This window comes from Chlorocebus sabaeus, chromosome 4 (assembly GCF_047675955.1).
Source record: "Chlorocebus sabaeus isolate Y175 chromosome 4, mChlSab1.0.hap1, whole genome shotgun sequence".
Taxonomy (NCBI): domain Eukaryota; kingdom Metazoa; phylum Chordata; class Mammalia; order Primates; family Cercopithecidae; genus Chlorocebus; species Chlorocebus sabaeus.
In genome coordinates, this window is record NC_132907.1 from 70,677,975 (window position 1) to 70,699,737 (window position 21,763).

A 21,763-nucleotide genomic window follows, 5' to 3' on the forward strand; every position below is an offset into this window, starting at 1 on the left:
TTCCAGGCACTGTTCTTATTGTTTTACAGGAAATATCCAATTAAATGCACTGTATATGTGACTTTACCCCTACAGCTCTATGTTTCACACAGTCTTTACAGAAATACCTGTGGCACACAAAAATTGCTTGCTAAGCATCAGTACAGTCAGAATTTCAAAAAGATTTCCTAAGATATTATATAAGATATTATTTTATTAAATATTATGTAATGGTGCCTCTTCCTACATTTAAAGGAAAATATTTGGAGTATCAATTACTTCTAGATCAAAAACATATATATACCCTTCTCAGCTCATGAGCCTGGATTCCCACTTTATCACTTTGAATTAGATCATTATGCAGATTTACTTCATGTAATATATATCTCCTTTTTGTTTTTGAAATTTTACAAAATAATTGAGATATGTTTTTGATATTTTTGAATTTATTAAGCTAATTTCTTCTTATAACATCTTGCAAATTAAGGCTTTCCAAACCTTATTGAAAAAACCTAATGGGCCCTTTGATCAATTCAGTGTCATTCCATGTACACATACTACATTCACTTATACAAATGTTAAAATTTTGAGTGCTACACAAGCATCACTTGTTGGTATCCTCAATTTAACGCTGTTGTTTTGTCTTCATCATTGCTGTTAATGAGAAGCCTGAAAAAATTCGAAGAGTGTCCTGGATTTCCAAAGCGTCATGAGGAGAGCTTCTAAAGCATCACATAGAGCTATTGTAGAAGCTGTTGAATAAGAAGGAAAGTAGAAATGTCAGAAAAGTTACTTTTTTTTCATTGCAAGAAACTGCTTTACTGAATTTATCAAATATGCACTGAATTCTTACTCTATCATCTGTCTGTCACTGTGCATCAGAGGTCAACTGGGTAGTAATGACATTATTGCAAAGTGATAAACAAGGTGCCATTGCTCTTTGTTCCTATGGGAAGAGACGATTTATCAATTACATTTTCAAATGTTTTTACAATACTGCACTGAGCTGAATTTATGCTTAGTTGATGAAAAAGTCAAAAGGGACAGAAAGAGTTTTGAAAGTAAATATGTTTTTAAATCAACGTATGCTGTATTTTCTTCTCACATCTTTTACCTTCAAGGGTTTGCAAGGTAATTATGTAATTATTTCTCCAAATTACGTATTCTCTGTTATCATTTTACAATGTTTCGAAAGAAAAGTGTCCTGTTTTGTAAAACAAACAGGAAAATAATAAATAACTAGATAATTAGTAAGTATGGAAAATGAAGTGGCATTTATTTAACATGGGTACGGAAAACAGGGAGAAGAAAACGGGAGAAGTGAGAGTAAAGAGGAAGCAAGTAACAAATGCTCAAATTTTTCTAAAATAAAACAGTCATGATTATTATGATCCTATTTATTTAAGATTATACACATGCACACACACACATATCATCTCTGTCTATGTATAAACATTTGAACATTTTGAAGATTCAAATGTATGCAGAATTATGAGTGCTCATCTTCTGGTTATATTTCCAAAATAGTTTCAGAGAAATGCAAAGATTATATGTTAGTTAAAAAGAAAAAAAAAAAAAAAAACAAGGCAGGGAAGATATTTTAAGGAATATGGATAAATAAAATGTATAAATGCAAAGCGTGGGCATACCTGACATATCACGAGTTGTATTCCAGACACTGCAATAAAGTTAATATACAAATAAAGTGAGGCAGACAAACTTTAGGCTTCCCAATGTATATAAAAGTTATGTTTACACTATACTGCAGTGTACTGCATGTGCACTACCATTATGTCTAAAATATGTACATACCTTAATTTTAAAAATTATTGCTGGGCTCGGCGGCTCAACCCTGTAATTGCAGCACTTTGGGAGGCTGATACAGGCAGATTGCTTGAGCTCAGGAGTTGGAGACCAGTCTGGGAAGCGTGGATAAACCCGGTCTCTACAAAAATATATATATATATATTTTAAAAATTAGCAGGGTGTGGTGGTGTATGCCTGCAATCGCAACTAATCGAGAGGCTGAGGTGGGAAAATCCCCTGAGCCTGGAAATTCGACATTGCAGTGAGTCAAGATCTTGCCACTGCACCACTGTAGCTTAAGTGACAGGTTGAGACTCTGTCAAAAAACAAACAAACAAAAACTCAGAAAACGTTATTGCTAAAAAATGCTAACAATCACCTCAGCCTTCAGCGAGTCTGAGTATTTTTCCTAGTGGAGAAACTTGCCCATTATTGATGATTGCTGACTGATCAGGAGGGTGGTTGCAAAAGCCACTGCTTTACCAACTAAGTTTATGAAATAATATAAACAATATGTTGGTCATTTCACCAATGTTTATAGAATCTTCCCCAGGAGTAGATTTAATCTCAAGAAACCACTTTCTTTGCTCACGCATAATTTTTATTTTGCAACTCCTCATCCATTCATTTCATGATGAGATACCAGCAATTCAGTCGCATCTTTAGATTCCATTTTTGATTCTAGTTATCTTGCTACTTTTTATTTATTTATTTATTTTTTTGGAGACGGAGTTTTGCTCTGTCGCCCAGGCTGGAGTGCAGTGGCACCATCTTGACTCACTGCAAGCTCCGCCTCCCGGGTTCATGCCATTCTCCTGCCTCAGCCTCCCTAGTAGCTGGGACTACAGGCGCCCGCCACCTCGCCCGGCTAATTTTTTGTATATTTAGTAAAGATGGGTTTTCACCGTGTTAGCCAGGATGGTCTCAATCTCCCGACCTTGTGATCTGTCCCCTCGGCCTCCCAAAGTGCTGGGATTACAGGCGTGAGCCACCTCGCCCGGCCTATCTTGCTGTTTCTAACACATTTGAAGTTACTCCCTCCACTGAGGTCAAATTCCTCAAAGTCATCTATGAGAGTTGGAATCTACTTCTCCCAAACTTCTGTTTATGTTAATATTTTGACCTCCTTCCATGAATCATCAATATTGTCCATTGCATCTAGAATGCTCAGTCCTCTCCAGGAGACTTTTCACCTATTCGTCCCAAATCCATCAGAAGAATCGCTATCTCTGGCAGCTATAGCATTATAAAATATATTTATTTTATAATATGAATGAAAGTCAAAATTACTCCTTGATCTATGGGCTACAGAATAAATGTTTTGTTAACAGGTTTGAAGATAACATTAATCTTCGTATATATCTTCATTTGAGTTCTTGGTAAATAGGTAACTTGTCAATGAGCAGTAATATTTTGAAAGAAATATATATATATATTTTTTCCTGAGCAGTAGTTTTAAACAATGGGCTTAAAATATTCAGTAAACCGTGCTATAAACAGATACGCTCTCATCCAGGCCTTATTGTTCCATTTATAGAGCACAGGCAGATGAATGTTAGCATAATTGTTAACAGCCCTAGGATTTTCAGAATAGTAAATGAACATTGGCTTCAACTTAAAGTCGTCAGCCATAATACCTTCTAAAAAGAAAGCTAGTCTGTCTTTTGAAGCTTTGAAACCAGGCATTGGCTTATCTATAGCTAGGAAGTACTAGATGGCGTCTTCTTCCTTTAGAAGGCCACTTTGTCTATACTGAAAATCTGTTGTCTAGTGTATCTACCTTCATCATTCATCTTACCTAGAACTACTGGATAACTAACTGTAGCTTCTACTTGAGCACCCGCTGCTTCACCTTGCATTGATGTGTTACAGAGACGGCATCGTTTCTTCAACTTTATAAACCAACAACTGCTACCTTTAAACTTTTCTCTTATAGCTTCCTTACCTCTCTTAGCCATCATAGAATTGAAAAGAGTTAAGGCCTTGCTCTATGTTAGAATTTTGTTTAAGGGAATGTTGTAGCCGTTTGATCTTCTATCCAGATCATTAAAACTTTCTCCATATCAGAAATAAATCTTTTCATTTTCTTATGATTCCTGTATTCATTGGAGTAACACTTCAAATTTCTTTCAAGCTTTTTGTTTGTTTGTTTGTAAATTTATTATTTGATTTTCTTAAAGCATCAAATGAACATTATGGGCAAAATCAGAACAGAATTGGACCTCCTTAACATTTATGCTACGGATTTTTTCTTTTTTTAAATTGATGCATAATATTTCTACATATTTATGGAGCACCTGTGATATTTTGTTACATGCATGGAATGTGGAATGATCCACTCAGGGTACTTACTGTATCTGTCACCTCAAGTATTCATCATTTCTACGTGTTAGAAACATTTCAAGTCCTTTCTTCTAGTTATTTTGAAATATGTAATATACTGTTATGAACTATAGTCACCCCACTGTGCTATAGAACATAGAACTTCTTGCTTCTATATGACTGTATATTTGTACCCATTAAACAATCTCTCTGAATCCTCCTCTCCACCTTCTCAGCCTCTGACATTTGTCATTACTCTCTACCTCCATGAGATCAGCATTTTTTAGCTCACATATATAAGCGAGAACATGCAATATTTATCTTTTTGTGCCTGGACTATTTCACTTAATATAATGACCTCCAGTTCCATCCATATTGCTGCAAATGACATGATACTACTTTTTTTTTTTTTTGTGACTAGTATGCCTTTTTTGTATTCGTATCACATTTTTAATCTATTCATCCATTGGTGGACACTTAGGTTGATTCCATATCTTTGCTACTGTGAATAGTGCTGTAGTAAACTGAGAGTGCAGGTATGTCTGTGATATACTGTATTTCTTTCCTTGGATAAATACCCCATAGTGTTATTGCTGGGTCACATGGTAGCTCTCCTTTTAGTTTTTTGAGAACTCTTCATACTGTTTTCATGATGGCTTTACTAATTTATATTATCACTAACAGATCCTTGCCAGCATCTGTTATTTTTTTGTGTAGTTTTTTTTCTTTTCTTTTTAACTTGGAATTCTATTTAGTTTAGTGGGTCTATTTAGGGACATCTTAAACTTTGGTGGGTGAGAAGTGGTCGAATCACTTCAATTGGAATGTTGGGAATGAGCAATGAAGGACATAATAATAAATTAAAATTAGGATGATTGCTACTTACATCAAATATATATTTTAATGATATTTTACAAATCTATCTAGGTGTTTGCTCATTTTAATGTCTATCTTTCCACTGTGATTAGAAAAAAAATGCTCGAACATTCTGGATTAATTATAGTCCCTGGTGAAAAATCTGCTTTAGTAACCGGTGATCATTCATTTCCCACATGATGAGTGGCAGGTGAGGAACACTGGATTTGTAAATTGGTTCTAGGTCTATTTTAATCTAACTTTTGAGCTATGACTTCTTTTTGACATTTCTGAACTTGGAGTTCAAATCTGTAAGTAGTGAAACACTACGTCCATTCAACACTTAGCGCCATGCCAGGAACGCAGCTGGGCTCAATTAGTATCTATTGAATGAATACATAAATCTTCATTTGTTCAATCATTGTATTATCAAAATGAAAAAAAGAAACAACTGTGAACTTTGTGGCTGAATTTTGGCTGTTTTTCTCTTGTACATTACCACTTACTTGTTTATTGCTAATTGTTTTCCCAACCAGAGAATTAGAAAGGAAAACCATGAGTAGATATTAAACAAAGAGCAGTCAAATTTAGTCCTAATTAGTGGTTACTTCAAATGCTTTCATTGGAGAAATAAGATAAAAAGTAAGTACACAGCGAGGTTTGGGGATTAACCAGTTATCTGTTAATCATATTTATTTTAGGGAAAAATTATCATAAATAATAAAGACTTGTTTCAGCTAAATTATGCATGCTTAAATGTGAATGGACTGTTGAGATCATTTGGTATAAATGCCCATGTTGACAACTGGGGAAAATGCAATATAGAAAAGTTACAAGTGGGTTGTTGAAGTGATTGTTAGACCTTTGTTTCTTCCTCATTTTCCTCCCATTTAGTACTGCACAGTTAGAAATTTTATAAAAATGAAAGCATGCTCCTTATTCTTTCGTTTGTATCCCTTCTTTACCATAACTTCGCACATTTTACTTGTATTTTAGTGGATTTTAGTTCCATCTTCATGAAAAATATCTTAATGTTTTTCTTGAAAGTAAATTCTGTCACCTGTAATTTCTGACGGTAAAAAGTCATCTCATGTGTGTTGTATTTATTATTTCTGTTGTTTATAAATGATTAAGTCTTTATTTTCTTCCCCAGATCTTCTGTGGTTCCTATCACACATACAACTATGGTTTTACATCCTAATCTTCTGGTCTTAAACAGTCATCCATATTTTCTGATGTTTCACCTCTCTGTGTTACATTCAGTGCAATTCTCATTGAAGGTGGGTTGTGTTTTCATAGAGATTTAATAATACCTTTAAATTTTTAACAGCTTTATTAAGGTATAGTTAATATTCAACAAAAAAGCAAACTATACAAGTTTAAATGTACCTGTATGTAATTTGATCAGTTTGGACATATGCATACAGCTGTGATACCATCAAGAATCAAGATATTAAACATACACATATCTGTCACCTCCCAAAATTATCTGTGTCTCTTTCCTTAATACAGTAAAAACACTTAACTTGAGATTTAACTTCCATGCATTTTGAAGTGCATAACACCATATTGCTAATTATAGGTACTACGTTACATAGATTATCTCATAACTCACTCATCTCACATAAATAAAACTTTATACCTAGTTCCCAACAATTTTCTGTTTCCCTCTTCCCTTAGTCTCTGGTAAGTACCCGTTATTCTCTGCTTCTATGAGTTTGACTATTGCAGATACCTCATGTACGTGGAATCATCTTTGAGACAGGCTTATTTTACTTTGCATAGCATTCTCTAGGCTCACACATGTTGTTGTAATTGGTAGTATTTTTTCTTCTTTAAGGTAACATTCCGTTGTATGTATATACCATGCTTTCTTTATCCATTCACCTGTCAATGTATATTTGGATTGTTTCTATATCTTAGCTATTATGAATAGTGCTGTAAGAAATATGAGAATACAAGATATCTCTGATCCTGATTTCACACATGCCAAGAAATATGATTACTGGATCATATGGTAATCACATTTTAATTTTTAAGAAATTTCCTTACTATATTCTCTATGGTGGCTGCATCATTTTCCATTTCCATCAACATTGAATAAGTATTCCAAATTCTTCATATTTTTGTTATCCTATTTATTTTTGATAGTAGCCATCCTAACAGATGTGAGGTGCTATCTCAGTGGTGTTTTAATTTGGATTTCCTTGGTGATCAGTGATGTTGAGAACCTTTTTACCTTCTGGTGATCATATTGTAGATCTTCAATGGAGAAAAGTCTACTCAAGTCCTTTGCCCGTTTTAAAATTGGATTACTTCCTCAGTCCAGTTCTCTGAAAAACTTCTACCTGCCACTGAAAGTCATAGTCCAGGAGTAAGCCATCACATGCTAGAACCTCAGGGCCAACGGGAAAGTCATTATGAACCCTTGGATTGATCTATCTCATTTATCACCAAATGCCCAAAAACACATGGTCCTGAGAAAGGTAGCCTCTCTGTGCACACGTGTACTTTTTCAAAATGAGACGGCAATACGAAGGGGGCTGGGCTTGATCACCAAAAGTCAGCACAATGAAAACAAACAATAATGGATAATGAACATTAGAATTCAAATTAGCAGTTGTTTTAAAAAGATTGGGGTTCCAGTTTTCAATTTCATTTTGAACACCACATTACAAAAAAAAAAAAAAATTTAAAGATTGAGGGGAGAAGAAAAATAAAAAGAATATCTAAACTGTTGAATGTTGGTTCCTGATAAGCTTCAATCATGTCTTCTTCCTCCATTCCCAGTTCTTTCGAAATATGATTATCAGCGCTTCTCTGACTTTCAAAGAGAAACCCTAGTAAATTCATTGGAACGCTCTGTCTTTGACAGTATAATTCTTTGAGTTTCTTGAGATGTGTTGTCATTTTCTCTTTGAAGTGAATCTCACTGCTATCCTGTCTAATGGCTTTGAGTTTAATGTATTTTGTTTCCTTCTTATCCCCCAAGTCCTCAGTTGAAGGTTTTGCCTCCTGGTCAGGCATGGTGACAGTGGTTTCACCCAGGGGATCTCCACATGCCAGCAGCCTCGGGTAGGCAGAACCTCACTCCAGGGTTGACAAATCCATTTTCCTTCCCCATGGTACAACACCGCAGCAGCCATAAATGAATTCTTTTTCTATGTGTCCTTAAGTTCAAATAAAAAGCTCAACTATGGAAAAAAATAAAATAAAATAAAATAAAATTGGATTACTCATTCTTTTGTGTTTGATTTTCTCTTTCTTTTTACTTTTGCGTTATAGGAGTTTTGATATATTTTGAAATTAATCACATATTATACAAATGGTTTGCAAATGATTACTTCCGTTCCACAAAAAAATGGCCTATGCCTTTTCACTCTGTTATTTTCTTGGTAATGCAGAAGCTTTTTAGTTTGACATAGATTCTTCTATCAATTTTTGCTTTTGTTGACAGTGTTTTTGGCATGAGACCTTTAATTTTTGCTTATGGTTGGTAGGCTTAGTTTTAAGTGACAGTCCCTTGTAGAATGAGACTGGTGAATCACGAACCTTCACAGCAACCTGGATGGAATTGGAGACCACTATTCTAAGGGAAGTAACTCAGGAATGGAAAACCAACATCATATGTTTTTATTCATAAGTGAGAGCTAAGCTATTAGGATGCAAAGATGTAAGAATAATACAAAGAACTTTGGGGACTTGAGGGAAAGTGTCAGAGGGGGTGAGGGATAAAATACTACACATTGGGTGGAGAAATCACCACTAAAGAACGTATTCATGTAACGAAGCACCACCTGTGCCCCAAAACCTCAGGAAAATCTCAAAAATCACCACTAAAGAACCTACTCATGTAACAAAATACAACCTGATCCCCAAAATTCCCTTACTGAAATATTTTTAAAAGCAAAAAAACAAAATCCGCTTTACAAATAGAAAACAAAAATCAATTTGAACAAGAGGACCAGATGTTCTTACACGATGTAAACAGTGTAAATTAAAATCCCCAAATACTATGAATAAAGACCAGTGTTTGGGGATGGTCTGGGGCCTCAGAGCCTACGTAAAGGTGATAGATATCATATTCATATCTTATCCTTATAATAGTATAGAATTTTTTTCTCTAGTCCAGCATTTTATTAGAGATATAACTTGAGAGACAATGTTTAATTGCAATCCATTGCTGTATAAAGGTTTAAGAATTTCTCAGCTTTAATAATGTTTTCTATTTTCTGGTCAATTTTTCATATAATTATTGTTAAATGTATATTAATACAACCCTTAGATAAAAAAAATTAGAACTTTATATTACCCTGTATACATTTCTACCAATATAAAACTATAATTCTAATTTTTTATAGAACTTTATATTACCTTAATGTATAAATATAACTTTATATTACCTTAATATATAAATATAAAGTTTATAGAACTTTATATTACCCTGTATACATTTCTACCAATATAAAACTATAATTCTAATTCTAATCATGTCATCTGCAAACAGAGACAATTTGACTTCCTCATTTCCTAATTGAATACCCTTTATTTATTTCTCCTGCCTGATTGCCCTGGCCAGAACTTTGACCACTATGTTGAATAGGAGTGGAGAGAGAGGGCATCCCTGTCCTGTGCCAGTTTTCAAAGGGAATGCTTCCAGTTTTTGCCCATTCAGTATGATGTTGGCTGTGGGTTTGTCATAAATAGCTCTTATTATTTTGAGACATGTTCCATCAATACCTAATTTATTGAGAGATTTTAGCATGAAGCACTGTTGAATTTTGTCAAAGGCCTTTTCTGCATCTATTGAGACAATCATGTGGTTTTTGTCTTTGGTTCTGTTTACATGCTGGATCATGTTTATTGATTTGCATATATTGAACCAGACTTTCATTCCAGGGATGAAGCCCACTTGATCATGTTGGATAAGCTTTTTGATGTGCTGCTGGATTCTGTTTGCAAATATTTTATTGAAGATTTTTGCATCGATGTTCATCAGGGATATTGGTCTAAAATTCTCTATTTTTTATGTCTTTGCCAGGCTTTGGTATCAGATGATGTTGGCCTCATAAAATGACTTATGGAGGACTCCCTCTTTTTGTATTGATTGGAATAGTTTCAGAAGGAATGGTACCAGCTCCTCCTTGTACCTCTGGTAGAATTCGGAGGTGAGTCCGTCTGGTCCTGGACTTTTTTTGGTTGGTAGGCTATTAATTATTGCCTCAATTTCAGAGCCTGTTATTGGACTACTCAGGGAGTCAACTTCTTCCTGGTTTAGTCTTAGGAGAGTGTAAGTGTCCAGGAAATTATCCATTTCTTCCAGGTTTTCTAGTTTGTGTAGACGTATTTATAGAATTCTCTGATGGTAGTTTGTATTTCTGTGGGGTCGGGGGTGACATCCCCTTTATCATTGTTTATTGCATCTATTTGATTCTTCTCTCTTTTCTTCTTTATTAGTCTTGCTAGTGTTCTATCAATTTTGTTGATCTTTTCAAAAAATCAGCTCCTGGATTCACTGATTTTTTTGAAGAACTTTTTGTGTCTCTATCTCCTTCAGTTCTGCTCTGATCTTAGTTAATTATTGCCTTCTGCTAGCTTTTGAATGCGTTTGCTCTTGCTTCTCTAATTCTTTTAATTGGGATGTTAGGGTGTCAATGTTAGATCTTTCCTGCTTTCCCTTGTGGGCGTTTAGTGCTATAAATTTCCCTCTACGCACTGCTTTAAATGTGTCCCAGAGATTCTGGTATGTTGTATCTTTGTTCTCATTGTTTTCAAAGAACATCTTTATTTCTGCCTTCATTTCGTTACATACCCAGTAGTCATTCAGGAGCAGGTTGTTCAGTTTCCATGTAGTTGAGTGGTTTTGAGTGAATTTCTTAATCCTGAGTTCTAGTTTGATTACACTGTGATCTGAGAGACAGTTTGTTATAATTTCTATTCTTTTATATTTGCTGAGGAGTTCTTTACTTTTAACTATGTGGTCAATTTTGGAATAAGTGTAATGTGGTGCTGAGAAGAATGTATATTCTGTTGATTTGGGGTGGAGAGTTCTACAGATGTCTATTAGGTCCACTTGGTGCAGAGCTGAGTCCAATTCCTGGATACCTTGTTAATTTTCTCTCTCATTGATCTAATGTTGACAGTGGGGTGTTAAATTCTCCCATTATTATTATTAAGAGATTTAGACTCTTTGTAAGTCTCTCAGGACTTACTCTATGAATCTGGGTGCTCCTGTATTGGATGCATATATATTTAGGATAGTTGGCTCTTCTTGTTGAATTGATCCCTTTACCATTATGTAATGGCCTTCTTTGTCTCTTTTGATCTTTGTTGGTTTAAAGTCTGTTTTATCAGAGACTAGGATTGTAACCCCTGCCTTTTTTTGTTTTCCGTTTGCTTCATAGGATCTTCCTCCATCCCTTTATTTTGAGCCTATGTGTGTCTCCGCATGTGAGATGGGTCTCCTGAATGCAGCAAACTGATGGGTCTTGACTCTTTATCCAGTTTGCCAGTCTGTGTCTTTTAATAGGAGCATTTAGCCCATTTACATTTAAGGTTAATACTGTTGTGTGTTAATTTGATCCTGTCATTATGATGTTAGCTGGTTATTTTCCGCGCTAGTCGATGCAGTTTCTTCCTAGCATCAATGGTCTTCACATTTTGGCATGTTTTTGCAGTGGCTGGTATTGGTTGTTCCTTTCCAGGTTTAGTGTTTCCTTCAGAAGCTTTTGTAGGGCAGGCCAGGTGATGACCAAATCTCTCAGCATATGTCTGTAAAGGATTTTATTTCTCCTTCACTTTATGAAACTTAGTTTGGATGGATATGAAATTCTGGGTTGAAAATTCTTTTCCTTAGGAATGTTGAATATTAGCCCCCACTCTCCTCTGGCTTGTAAAGTTTCTGCCGAGAGATTCGCTGTTAGTCTGATGGGCTTCCCTTTGTGGGTAACCCGACCTTTTTCTCTGGCTGCCCTTAACATTTTTTCTTTCATTTCAACTTTGGTGAATCTAACAGTTATGTGTCTTGGAGTTGCTCTTCTTGAGGAGTATCTTTGTGGTGTTCTCTGTATTTCCTGAATTTGAATGTTGGCCTGCCTTTCTATGTTGGGGAAGTTCTCCTGGATAATATCCTGCAGAGTGTTTTCCATCTTGGTTCCATTTGCCTCATCATTTTCAGGTACACCAATCAGATGTAGATTTGGTCTTTTCACATAGTCCCATATTTCTTGGAGGCCTCTTTTTTTTTTTTTTTTTTTTTTTTTTTTTTTTTTTTTTTTTTACTCCTGTTTCTCTAAAATTCTCTTCTTGTCTCACTTCATTCATTTAATCTCCAATTACTGATAACATTTCTTCCAGTTGATCAAATCTGTTATTGAAGCTTGTGCTTTTGTCACGTAGTTCTCGAGTCATGGTTTTCAGCTCTATCAGGTCATTTAAAGACTTCTCTACATTGGTTATTCTAGTTAGCCATTCATCTAATCTTTTTTAAAGATTTTTAGCTTCTTTGCAATGGGTTTGAACTTCCTCCTTTGTCTTGGAAAAGTTTGATCATCTGAAACCTTCTTCTCTCAACTCGTCAAAGTCATTCTCCTTCCAGCTTTGTTCCATTGCTGGCGAGGAGCTGTGTTCCTTTGGAGGGGGTGAGGTGCTCTGATTTTTAGAATTTTAAGCTTTTCTGCTCTGTTTTTCCCCATCTTTGTGGTTTTATCTACCTTTGGTCTTTGATGATGGTGACGTACAGATGGGGTTTTGGTGTGTATGTCCTTTCTGTTTGTTAGCTTTCCTTCAAATAGCCAGGACCCTCAGCTGCAGGTCTGTTGGAGTTTACTTGCGGTCCATTCCCAACCCTGTTTGCCTGGGTATCAGCAGCTGAGGCTGCAGAAGAGTGAATAGTGCTGAACAGCAAATGTTGCTGCCTGATCGTTCCTCTGGAAGATTCGTCTCAGAGGAGTACCTGGCTATGTGAGGAGTCAGTCTGCCCCTACTGGGGGGTGCCTCCCAGTTAGGCTACAGTAACCAAAACAGCTGGGTACTGGTACCAAAACAGATATATAGACCAATGGAACAGAACAGAGCCCTCAGAAATAATACCACACATCTACAACCATCTGATCTTTGACAAACCTAACAACAACAAGAAATGGGGAAAGGATTCACTACTTAATAAATGGTGCTGGGAAAACTGGCTAGCCATATGTAGAAAGCTGAAACTGGATCCCGTCCTTACACCTTATACAAAAATTAATTCAAGATTGATTAGAGACTTAAATTTTAGATCTAAAACCATAAAAACCATAGAAGAAAACCTACGTAATACCATTCAGGACATAGATATGGGCAAGGACTTCATGTCTAAAATACCAAAAACAATGGTAACAAAATCCAAAATTGACAAATGGGATCTAATTAAACTAAAGAGCTTCTGCACAGCAAAAGAAACTACCATCAGAGTGAACAGGCAACCTACAGAATGGGAGAAAATTTTTGCAATATACTCATCTAACAAAGGACTAATATCCAGAACCTACAAAGAACTCAAACAAATTTACAAGAAAAAAACAAACAACCCCATCAAAAAATGGGGGAAGGATATGAACAGACACTTCTCGAAAGAAGACATTTACGCAGCCAATAGATACATGAAAAATTGCTCATCATCACTGGTCATGAGAGAAATGCAAATCAAAACAACAGTGAGATACCATCTCACACCAGTTAGAATGACAATCATTAAAAAGTCAGGAAACAACAGGTGCTGGAGAGGATGTGGAGAAATAGGAACACTTTTACACTGTTGCTGGGAGTATAAACTAGCTCAACCATTGTGGAAGACAGTGTGACAATTCCTCAAGGATCCAGAATTAGAAATACCATTTGACCCAACCATCCTATTACTGGTTATATACCCAAAGGATTATAAATCATACTGCTATAAAGACACATGCACACATATGTTTATTGCAGCACTATTCACAATAGCAAAGACTTGGAACCAACCCAAATGTCCATCAATGATGGACTGGATTAAGAAAATGTGGCACATATACACCATGGAAAACCATGCAGCCATGAAAAAGGATAAGTTCGTATCCTCTTTAGGGACACGGATGCAGCTGGAAACCATCATTCTCAACAAACTATTGCAAGAACAGAAAACCAAACACCGCATGTTCTTGCTCATAGTTGGGAATTGAACAATGAGAACACTTGGACACAGGAAGGGGAACACCACACACCAGAGCCTGCCATAGGGTAGAGGGAGGGGGGAGGAATAGCATTAGGAGATATACCTAATGTAAATGATGAATTAATGGGTACAGCACACCAACATGGCACATGCATACATATGTAACAAACCTGCACGTTGGGCACATGTACCCTAGAACTTAAAGTGTAATTTAAAAAAAAAAAAAAAGGAAGAAGAAAGGAAAATAAGGTATTTATTAGTTAATGGATTAGGCAATATACTTAAAATAGAGTAACTCTAATTCAGCTATTTAATTAAATACAGCTAATGAATAAAGACCCTAGGTGACTGGAAGAAGAATATTTAATACAGTTATAAACTAGCAAGGAATCTGGGAAGATGTTAATAAATCTTGGTTTCTGTCTGACACTTTATGTATTATACAAAGACTTGTTTGTGCAACTTGCAATCCTAAAGGAAAAAAATGAGTTAGTACAGCATATTAATTTTTGAAAATATCATTTAAGCTATAGTAATACAACCTATGTAAACTACAACTAGTTTGTATTTTTGAAACATGAAGGAAATAGGTATAAGCACATTACTCACTGAACTGTTTCCAGTGAATTTGATGGAACTGTATTATCTTGTTATATTTATGTCATACAGCAGAGGGCTCTGCTTGTATTGACCATAAAATTGAATATTGTATTAGAGCTTGAGTGGAATATGGAAATAGATATTTATTAAATAAATATTGCAAAATAAAAATAAAATTATAAATAAGATGGTAGTAATCATTTAAATCTTTTTATTCAGATAAAGTTCTCTGCTTCTTTTTATTATTATTTGCTTCTTTCAAATTTTATTATGCCTGTTTGGGTTTACTTTTCTGACAGTATTATTATATGAACATTATATAGATCTGAAAAATAATAATGAGACTGTTGATTTTTTCCTAAATCATTTTAGCTAGAATTTTATCTAGAAATCAATTTATCTAGAATAATTACTAGAATAATGATTACAGTAAAAATAAAACCCCTTGCTCTTAAAGCAGATTGGGTTATAGTTTATAAATGAAAAATAGTTATTGAAAATTGATATGCAAAAGGAACTAAGCTAATCACTGAATGGAGACAATTATAAATAAAACAGTGTTTTGTTGAATATAAATAATATGAATAAAAAATAATTCTACAAGACAGAATAGAGCAAGTGTCATAAAAAATTTACCACTAAAATGTGCTAGAGAATTTGAAATGATAAAAGCTGTATAATCAGTTACTTGGGTGTATGAACAGGAAGAATGAGGCTACGAAACTTTTTAGACAGAACATAAGGGTCTACCAGAAACGGCATTAGGGAAAACAGGAGGAATATTCAAGGATTCACAAATGCTCAGTTTGCCAAAAAGCAGAGTTCAAAAAGATGATAAGAATGAGACAGGTTCTATGAGTTACAGCGGATTAATTTTAACGCAAACCTGTAAATGCCTTGATGAAACGTTTACTTGATTAGCACTTACTATGCCTCATACTAAAGCTAGAATATTCATAACCCTAGACACGTAAACTATATTAGAACTCTCAAGATACTACAGATTGAAATTTTGTATCAAAATAAATTCAACAAACATTGATAGAAATATATTTGCATGAATATCTACTTTAATATACATAAATTGTTTTATTGGATCTTATAAAATTTGACAGTTGCATAAATACCTTTGCTTTGCTATAATATCACGGTTTTGTATAGCAAACCACATGTACATTCAAAAAATTTTTATTATATTTTTCCTAAAATGCATAATGGGTTTATATTAAAGAAAACAAAACAAAACAACAACAACAAAAGTGAATCTTTCTAAGAAATACTGGCTAATTGTGACATAAAAAATGTAGAACTCTCAGCCCATTTAAATTGATTATAATTATTGACATATTTTGAATATGTCAATATTCTGAATCTTATTAAATGCTTGCTGTTTTTAGCCAATAGAACATGTGATGTTTTTATTTCACCTTGTGTAAGCTACAATCTCTAGATATTCAATCAAACACTGATCTAGATGTTATTTTGAAGGTATTTTGTGGATGTGATCATGGTCAATAATCAGTTGGCCCTAAATTAGAGATATTTGATGTTATAACAGATATTTTGGACGGGCCCTATTTAATCAATTGAAAGATCTTAAGAGTAGAACTGAGGATTCCCTAAAGAAGAAGAAATTCATCTTGTAGCTAACAGCTTTGGTCATTGCTAAAGAATTCCAGCCTTTCTCCTGACAGCCTGACCTTTGGATTTTCGATTTGCTACACATTTCCCCAAAATCATGTAAGCCAAATGATGACAATAAAACTCTTAATATTTATCTGCTACCGTTTTTGTCCTTCTAGTGGAACCAAGATGGCTACAGTTCAGGTACTGAAAGTGGTTCTGGAAGAAGAGAAGTTGAAAAATACATTCTCTGAATTGGTTCTGAAATTTCTGGAATTCGTTTTCTAATGAATCAGATTTCAAAACACTCATGACTCTGAAAGAAAGTACTGACTTTCCTCTGCATAATGTGTCAATAGAGATAATACAAAAGATTGCCATTGGATACTGTTAATCAAATACCTATTGAAGATATTTTAGAACACTTTAGTCAAATTAAGAAGTATCAAGGGATTTACTGGAGTAAATGCATGTATAAGTTAGCTTAGCTGTCATAACAAAATGCTACAGACTGGATGGCTTGAATAACAGAAGTTTATGTTGTCACAGTTCTGGAAGTCCCAGCATACAGGTACCAGCATGGGAAGTTAATGGTGAAGACATGCTTCCTGGATTTCAGATGATCACCTTATTGCTGGGTGCTCATGTGAACTTTCATTGGTGGATATGTGAGGAAAGAGAGAAACAGAGCTCTAGCATTTCTTTCTCTGTAAGGTTTCAGCCTTAACAATTGGAGTCCTATCCTTACAATTTCATTTAAATAAATGATATCCCTAAAGGCCCTGTCTCCAAATACAGTCACATTAGGGATAGATTAGGACCTCTAATCAAATTAAGTAGGGCTTTATTAATTTTAAGGGATACAGTTAAGTTAATAGCAGTGGAAAAAGAAAAGGATGAGCTCAGGAAACCAAACTCCTGACTCAAGTTCTATGTAAATAATTGGAAATGTTTTAAACCTGCACTGACATAAATCCTCATCTCCAGTAGCCTCAGGTTAAAAGTTTCTAAAAACCAGACTTCAGAGTTTCATCCTATGAGTAGTTGAAATATAATGCAAATTGAATTCTCAGTCTTGCTAGATACCTTCTCCAATGTGAGGGTATTCATTGGAAGGAATGGGATTCTAAAAATTAAACTACGTTAATATGAACAGATTTCATTAATGGATTGTCAAATCCCTTAATTCTTCCAGACCTTCCTTCCCAGTAGAAGTGGACCTTCCACCCATATCTAAATAACTTATATTGGTCTCTCTTGATGTCTCTGACTTGCAAGGGATGACTGAATCACCTCATGTCCTACACATACACACTTCTAGACCTATAATTAGACTCAACTTCCGGCGTGCCAAAAAGGGTAAGATACAAAGTCTAACCCATAAAAAAGTGCTAAACACCAAGAACTGCATTATTTTTCCACTTCACACAGAAATCTTATGAATGTCTGTTGGAATTTATCTTATGAATGTGAGATCACAGGAGAAAAATAAAACATTGCATCAGGCTGAAACTTTTTTTTTTAACTGTTAAGTTAAATGTGTGAATTCAAGATTTTTCTCCATATGATTGTTGGCCACATGTATGTCTTCTTTTGAAAAGTGTCTGTTCATATCCTTTGCCCAATTTTTAGGGGATTTTTCATTTTTTCTTGTAAATTTGTCTAAATTCCTTATAGATGCTGGGTATCTATACTTTATGGGTATCTATATCTACATGCGGCAAAATACTTTTAAATCTCAACTTATTCCCTATAAGTATATACTTCTCTTAAGTTCAAAACTAATTTTTAAAAATCATAGGAGATGAGTCCTTTGCTTTCATGAAGTTCAGTGATTTTGTTTATTGAGGATGAAAGACTGAAGCATCCTTATTTGCACCATTAAGAATTCTAAATAAAACAGAAAAATTATTCCTACATAATAAATTCCTAATCAATAGAGGTAAAGAGTTTTACAAAGTGACACTTTCCCTATCTGCCACAAAAGAAAGTATACAATACCCAGATACTTGCTTCCTAAATTAAATATTTACTATATGATGTTAGGGTGTGTAAAATTGAATGTTTCCTATATTGATCACATAAGTAACAGTAATTGTGTCTCATAAGCATAGATGGCTAGATCACTGTATCTCAGAATCACTGTCAGTAAACAGTGTTCTTTGTTTGGAGCACCTACATGTAGTCTGGCAGGACCCAGATTCCTCCCAGTGATCTTACCCTGAGCAGAGACAATACATTATACTCAGATCACCTTTCATCTGTCTCACATAAAGCCTAGATAATCAGACTAGTGTTTGCAAATGTTTATGCCAGGCGGTTCTCTTGAGCCTTGGGAAATCATGCGTACTTTGTAAAATGAAAATAGAATCAAAATTAAGTCAAAATAGGAAAACATCAAACCATTTCCTCTATTCATATATTGTCGCACTGAAATTTCTCCCATCCTTAGTCTCCTTTTGGTACTGAAATCATATTAAAGTCTCTGCCTAGTGATGAGGTAAGAAAGAGGGAGGTCTTGATTTTTCAAAATGTGGCAGAATGAAAAGTAGGAAACATGACCGACAAAAACTATAAATTAAATTAGTGAACTAATAATAGTTTCATTCTTTAAGACAAAAAAATGAGGTTCACCTTTGAAATTAAAGCATCTTAATGCCATTAATAATTGTGCTAATTTCATTTAGTTTATTTTGTATGGGTAGTTATTTTATATATTTTAAGCATCAAATGAAAATACAAAGTGTATGTTGGAAATTGTGCAAATACTTCTGCTCCCACCCACTCTATTGTCCATTTACTCTGTAGATAACTTCCACTTTTATTTATTCTCTTTTTTGAATGTAGATTTAGATCTACATTATGAGTGAAGCATATATACATTTTTTTTATAATTTTTAATATTTTCATCTTAAATGTAATTAAAAATAGAATGGGGTATATAGCACACAGGTTTTGTCATTTATAGGACTGTCAAAGTACGAAGATCATGCTGCTGCCGGGCTTAATAAGCAGTGTTTTAAAGGTACTGACAGGGTTGAGGAGAACTATACAGGATGCAAAAGTACCTAAATTGAGAAACATGATTAAGCTGTTACCACTGCTATGTCTGAAAGGCCAAGGGGAAGAGTAGTTTTTAGAACCCCAAAAAAGCTGTAGATATTAAAGTTATAGTCTTTCACAGGAACTTAGGGACTGTAAAATGTGGACTCAGAAAAAAAAGAACCATGGTATCAAGTACCCCTACTTATCTCTTACTTCCCTGTATTAGTTCATTTTCACACCGCTGATAAGGACATACCAGGGACTGGGTAATTTACAAAAGAAAGAGGTTTAATGGACTCACAGTTCCTCATGGCTAGGTAGGCCTCATAATCATGGTGGATGGTGAAAGCACCTCTTACATGGTGGCAGACAAGAGAATGGAACTTGTGTAGGTAATCTCCCCTTTATAAAACCTTCAGATCTCATGAGACTTACTCACTATCACAAGAGCAACACAAGACAGATCTGCTCCATGATTCAATGATCTCCTCCTGGTTCCCTCCCACAACACGTGGGAATTGTGGGAGCTACAATTCAAGATGAGATTTGGGTGGGGACACAGCCAAACCTTATCACTCCCATCATCTAATATTCTGCCTGTACTTTCAGTTAGACAAACCCACTGAGAAGCTGGAGGACAAAGGAGCACAGTAGATTCAGTTTACCTAAAAACACACTTGTATGATTTTATCCTTAGCTGGTCTTCCATAGCATGAATTTTGGTAGCTGTAGACAAGCTTAGAATTTAAGTTTGGAGACAGACAAACTTTGGCTCAAATCTCAATTCTCCCATTTATATTCTCTTGGGGAAATTATCTTCCTAAAAATGAGATGTGTCTACTTCATGCTTTTTGAATAAAAATATTAGATGAAGCAAAAATATTAGTCTGGAATAGATAAGACTGCAATAGAATTAGCAAGACTAGGGTAAAAATTGCATATGAACACTGAAACACGCAGACACACATACACATTTAAGTGAGGATATACACATATATCCTCACTTAAAACAGGAAGCTAAGAGCTACAATTTGCTAATTTGTTGACATAGATTTAGCAGTTTGATTTTACAGCCTATTTATTATGTAGGTGATTATCTTGGCCTCTCCCTCATAGTCCTAAGATGGCTGACACAATTCTAGCTTTCACAATTACACTCAATTCAGGAACAAAATCATGGGGGAATGGGAAGACTACAGCATCTTCTGCTTTCATCTTATTATGCAGGACTATATCATATGGACAGTTTTGCCATTTAGAGAACCTGGATAAAAGTTGTATTCCAGATGCTTTAGACTACAAAAGAAGCAGAGAAAGAAAGTAGAAAATTGAAAATGGATATCAAGTGAGCCAAATAGTAGTGTATCTTTAATTATAAAATGTATTAACTCAAAATATAATACATACCTGGGCATTGATTACTATAATTATTATTATTCTGCATTAATATTTCATAATTAATTATTTTAACATTCTATTTTTGACATTTAGTTTAACTATAAAAATACCACGTTGACAAATATTTGTACATTATACCTGCTTATGTTTAATTCATTAGAACATATTCTTTCAAAAAGTAAAATCATTTAAATTTTAAACTTACAGCTGAATTTACATCCAAAAATATTTACCTCTAGAAATATTATCAATTAATATATTATCTTGTCTTAATAACAAATGTCTATTCTTTATTATGTTTTTTATTTTGTTATTCCAATTTCTCATATTTTAATACTATGCAAGTCAGCCTACTCCAACCCAATTGCCCTGAATAAGGAGTATAGTTGATACAAGATTAAAACATTTAAACAGAAGCACAGAGCGATATAAATGTGCGTTGCTACTCTTCATCTCTTCCTTCTTCCATTCCAAAGGTTTAAAGAAAACATAAACTGGTTTTATCTGGTGTTATAAGAATATCCAAAGATATCAACTTGATTGCATTAATGTTCAACAAGTAATGCCTATATTACCCTGAATGAAAGATAGGGAAGTTTGGTTTTTAGTAACAAATGGAAGTTCCAACTCGATCTCAAGCTCTCCATTGTAAACCTAATTTCCTCCTGAGAATGTCATATTCAGATAAGAGACCAATGTACAGTATCTTAGCATCATTTAAGAAATGTTTTGTTTGTGTTTTTTAATCACAAGTTTAATTTAATTTAATGTAATTTTTATTTTTAAAAAATTATATATTCTTTTCTTATCTGTTAAAAAAACTACACCAGTTAAAAATTACTTAAAGGATTTAATTGCTTTCTTTTATTTTTTAATTTTTAATTACTATGGGTACATAATAGTTGTATATATTTGTGGGAAACGTGAGGTTGCAATTTAGGGATACCA

The 21,763-nt window shown here is 34.4% G+C and overlaps 1 protein-coding gene across 1 annotated transcript; it reads right to left on the reverse strand.

The window, feature by feature from the left end:
- Window positions 1-636: 636 nt before the first annotated feature.
- LOC140711549 (small ubiquitin-related modifier 1-like) lies at window positions 637-7,989 on the reverse strand. Its single transcript, XM_073014899.1, has 2 exons — window positions 7,698-7,989; window positions 637-731 (listed from the first exon to the last, which is right to left on the reverse strand). Exons 1-2 carry the CDS (start codon window positions 7,987-7,989, stop codon window positions 637-639), a joined length of 387 nt encoding a protein of 128 aa, XP_072871000.1.
- Between the last annotated feature and the right edge of the window lie 13,774 nt (window positions 7,990-21,763).

Coding starts and splice junctions, on each gene's coding strand:
- LOC140711549 (XM_073014899.1), bottom strand. CDS start 7,989: ATGCCTGACCAGGAGGCAAAACCTTCAACTGAGGACTTGGGGGATAAG. Junction 732..7,697: donor TCAGGAACCAACATTCAACA/GTTTAGATATTC, acceptor CTTATTCAACAG/CTTCTACAATAGCTCTATGT.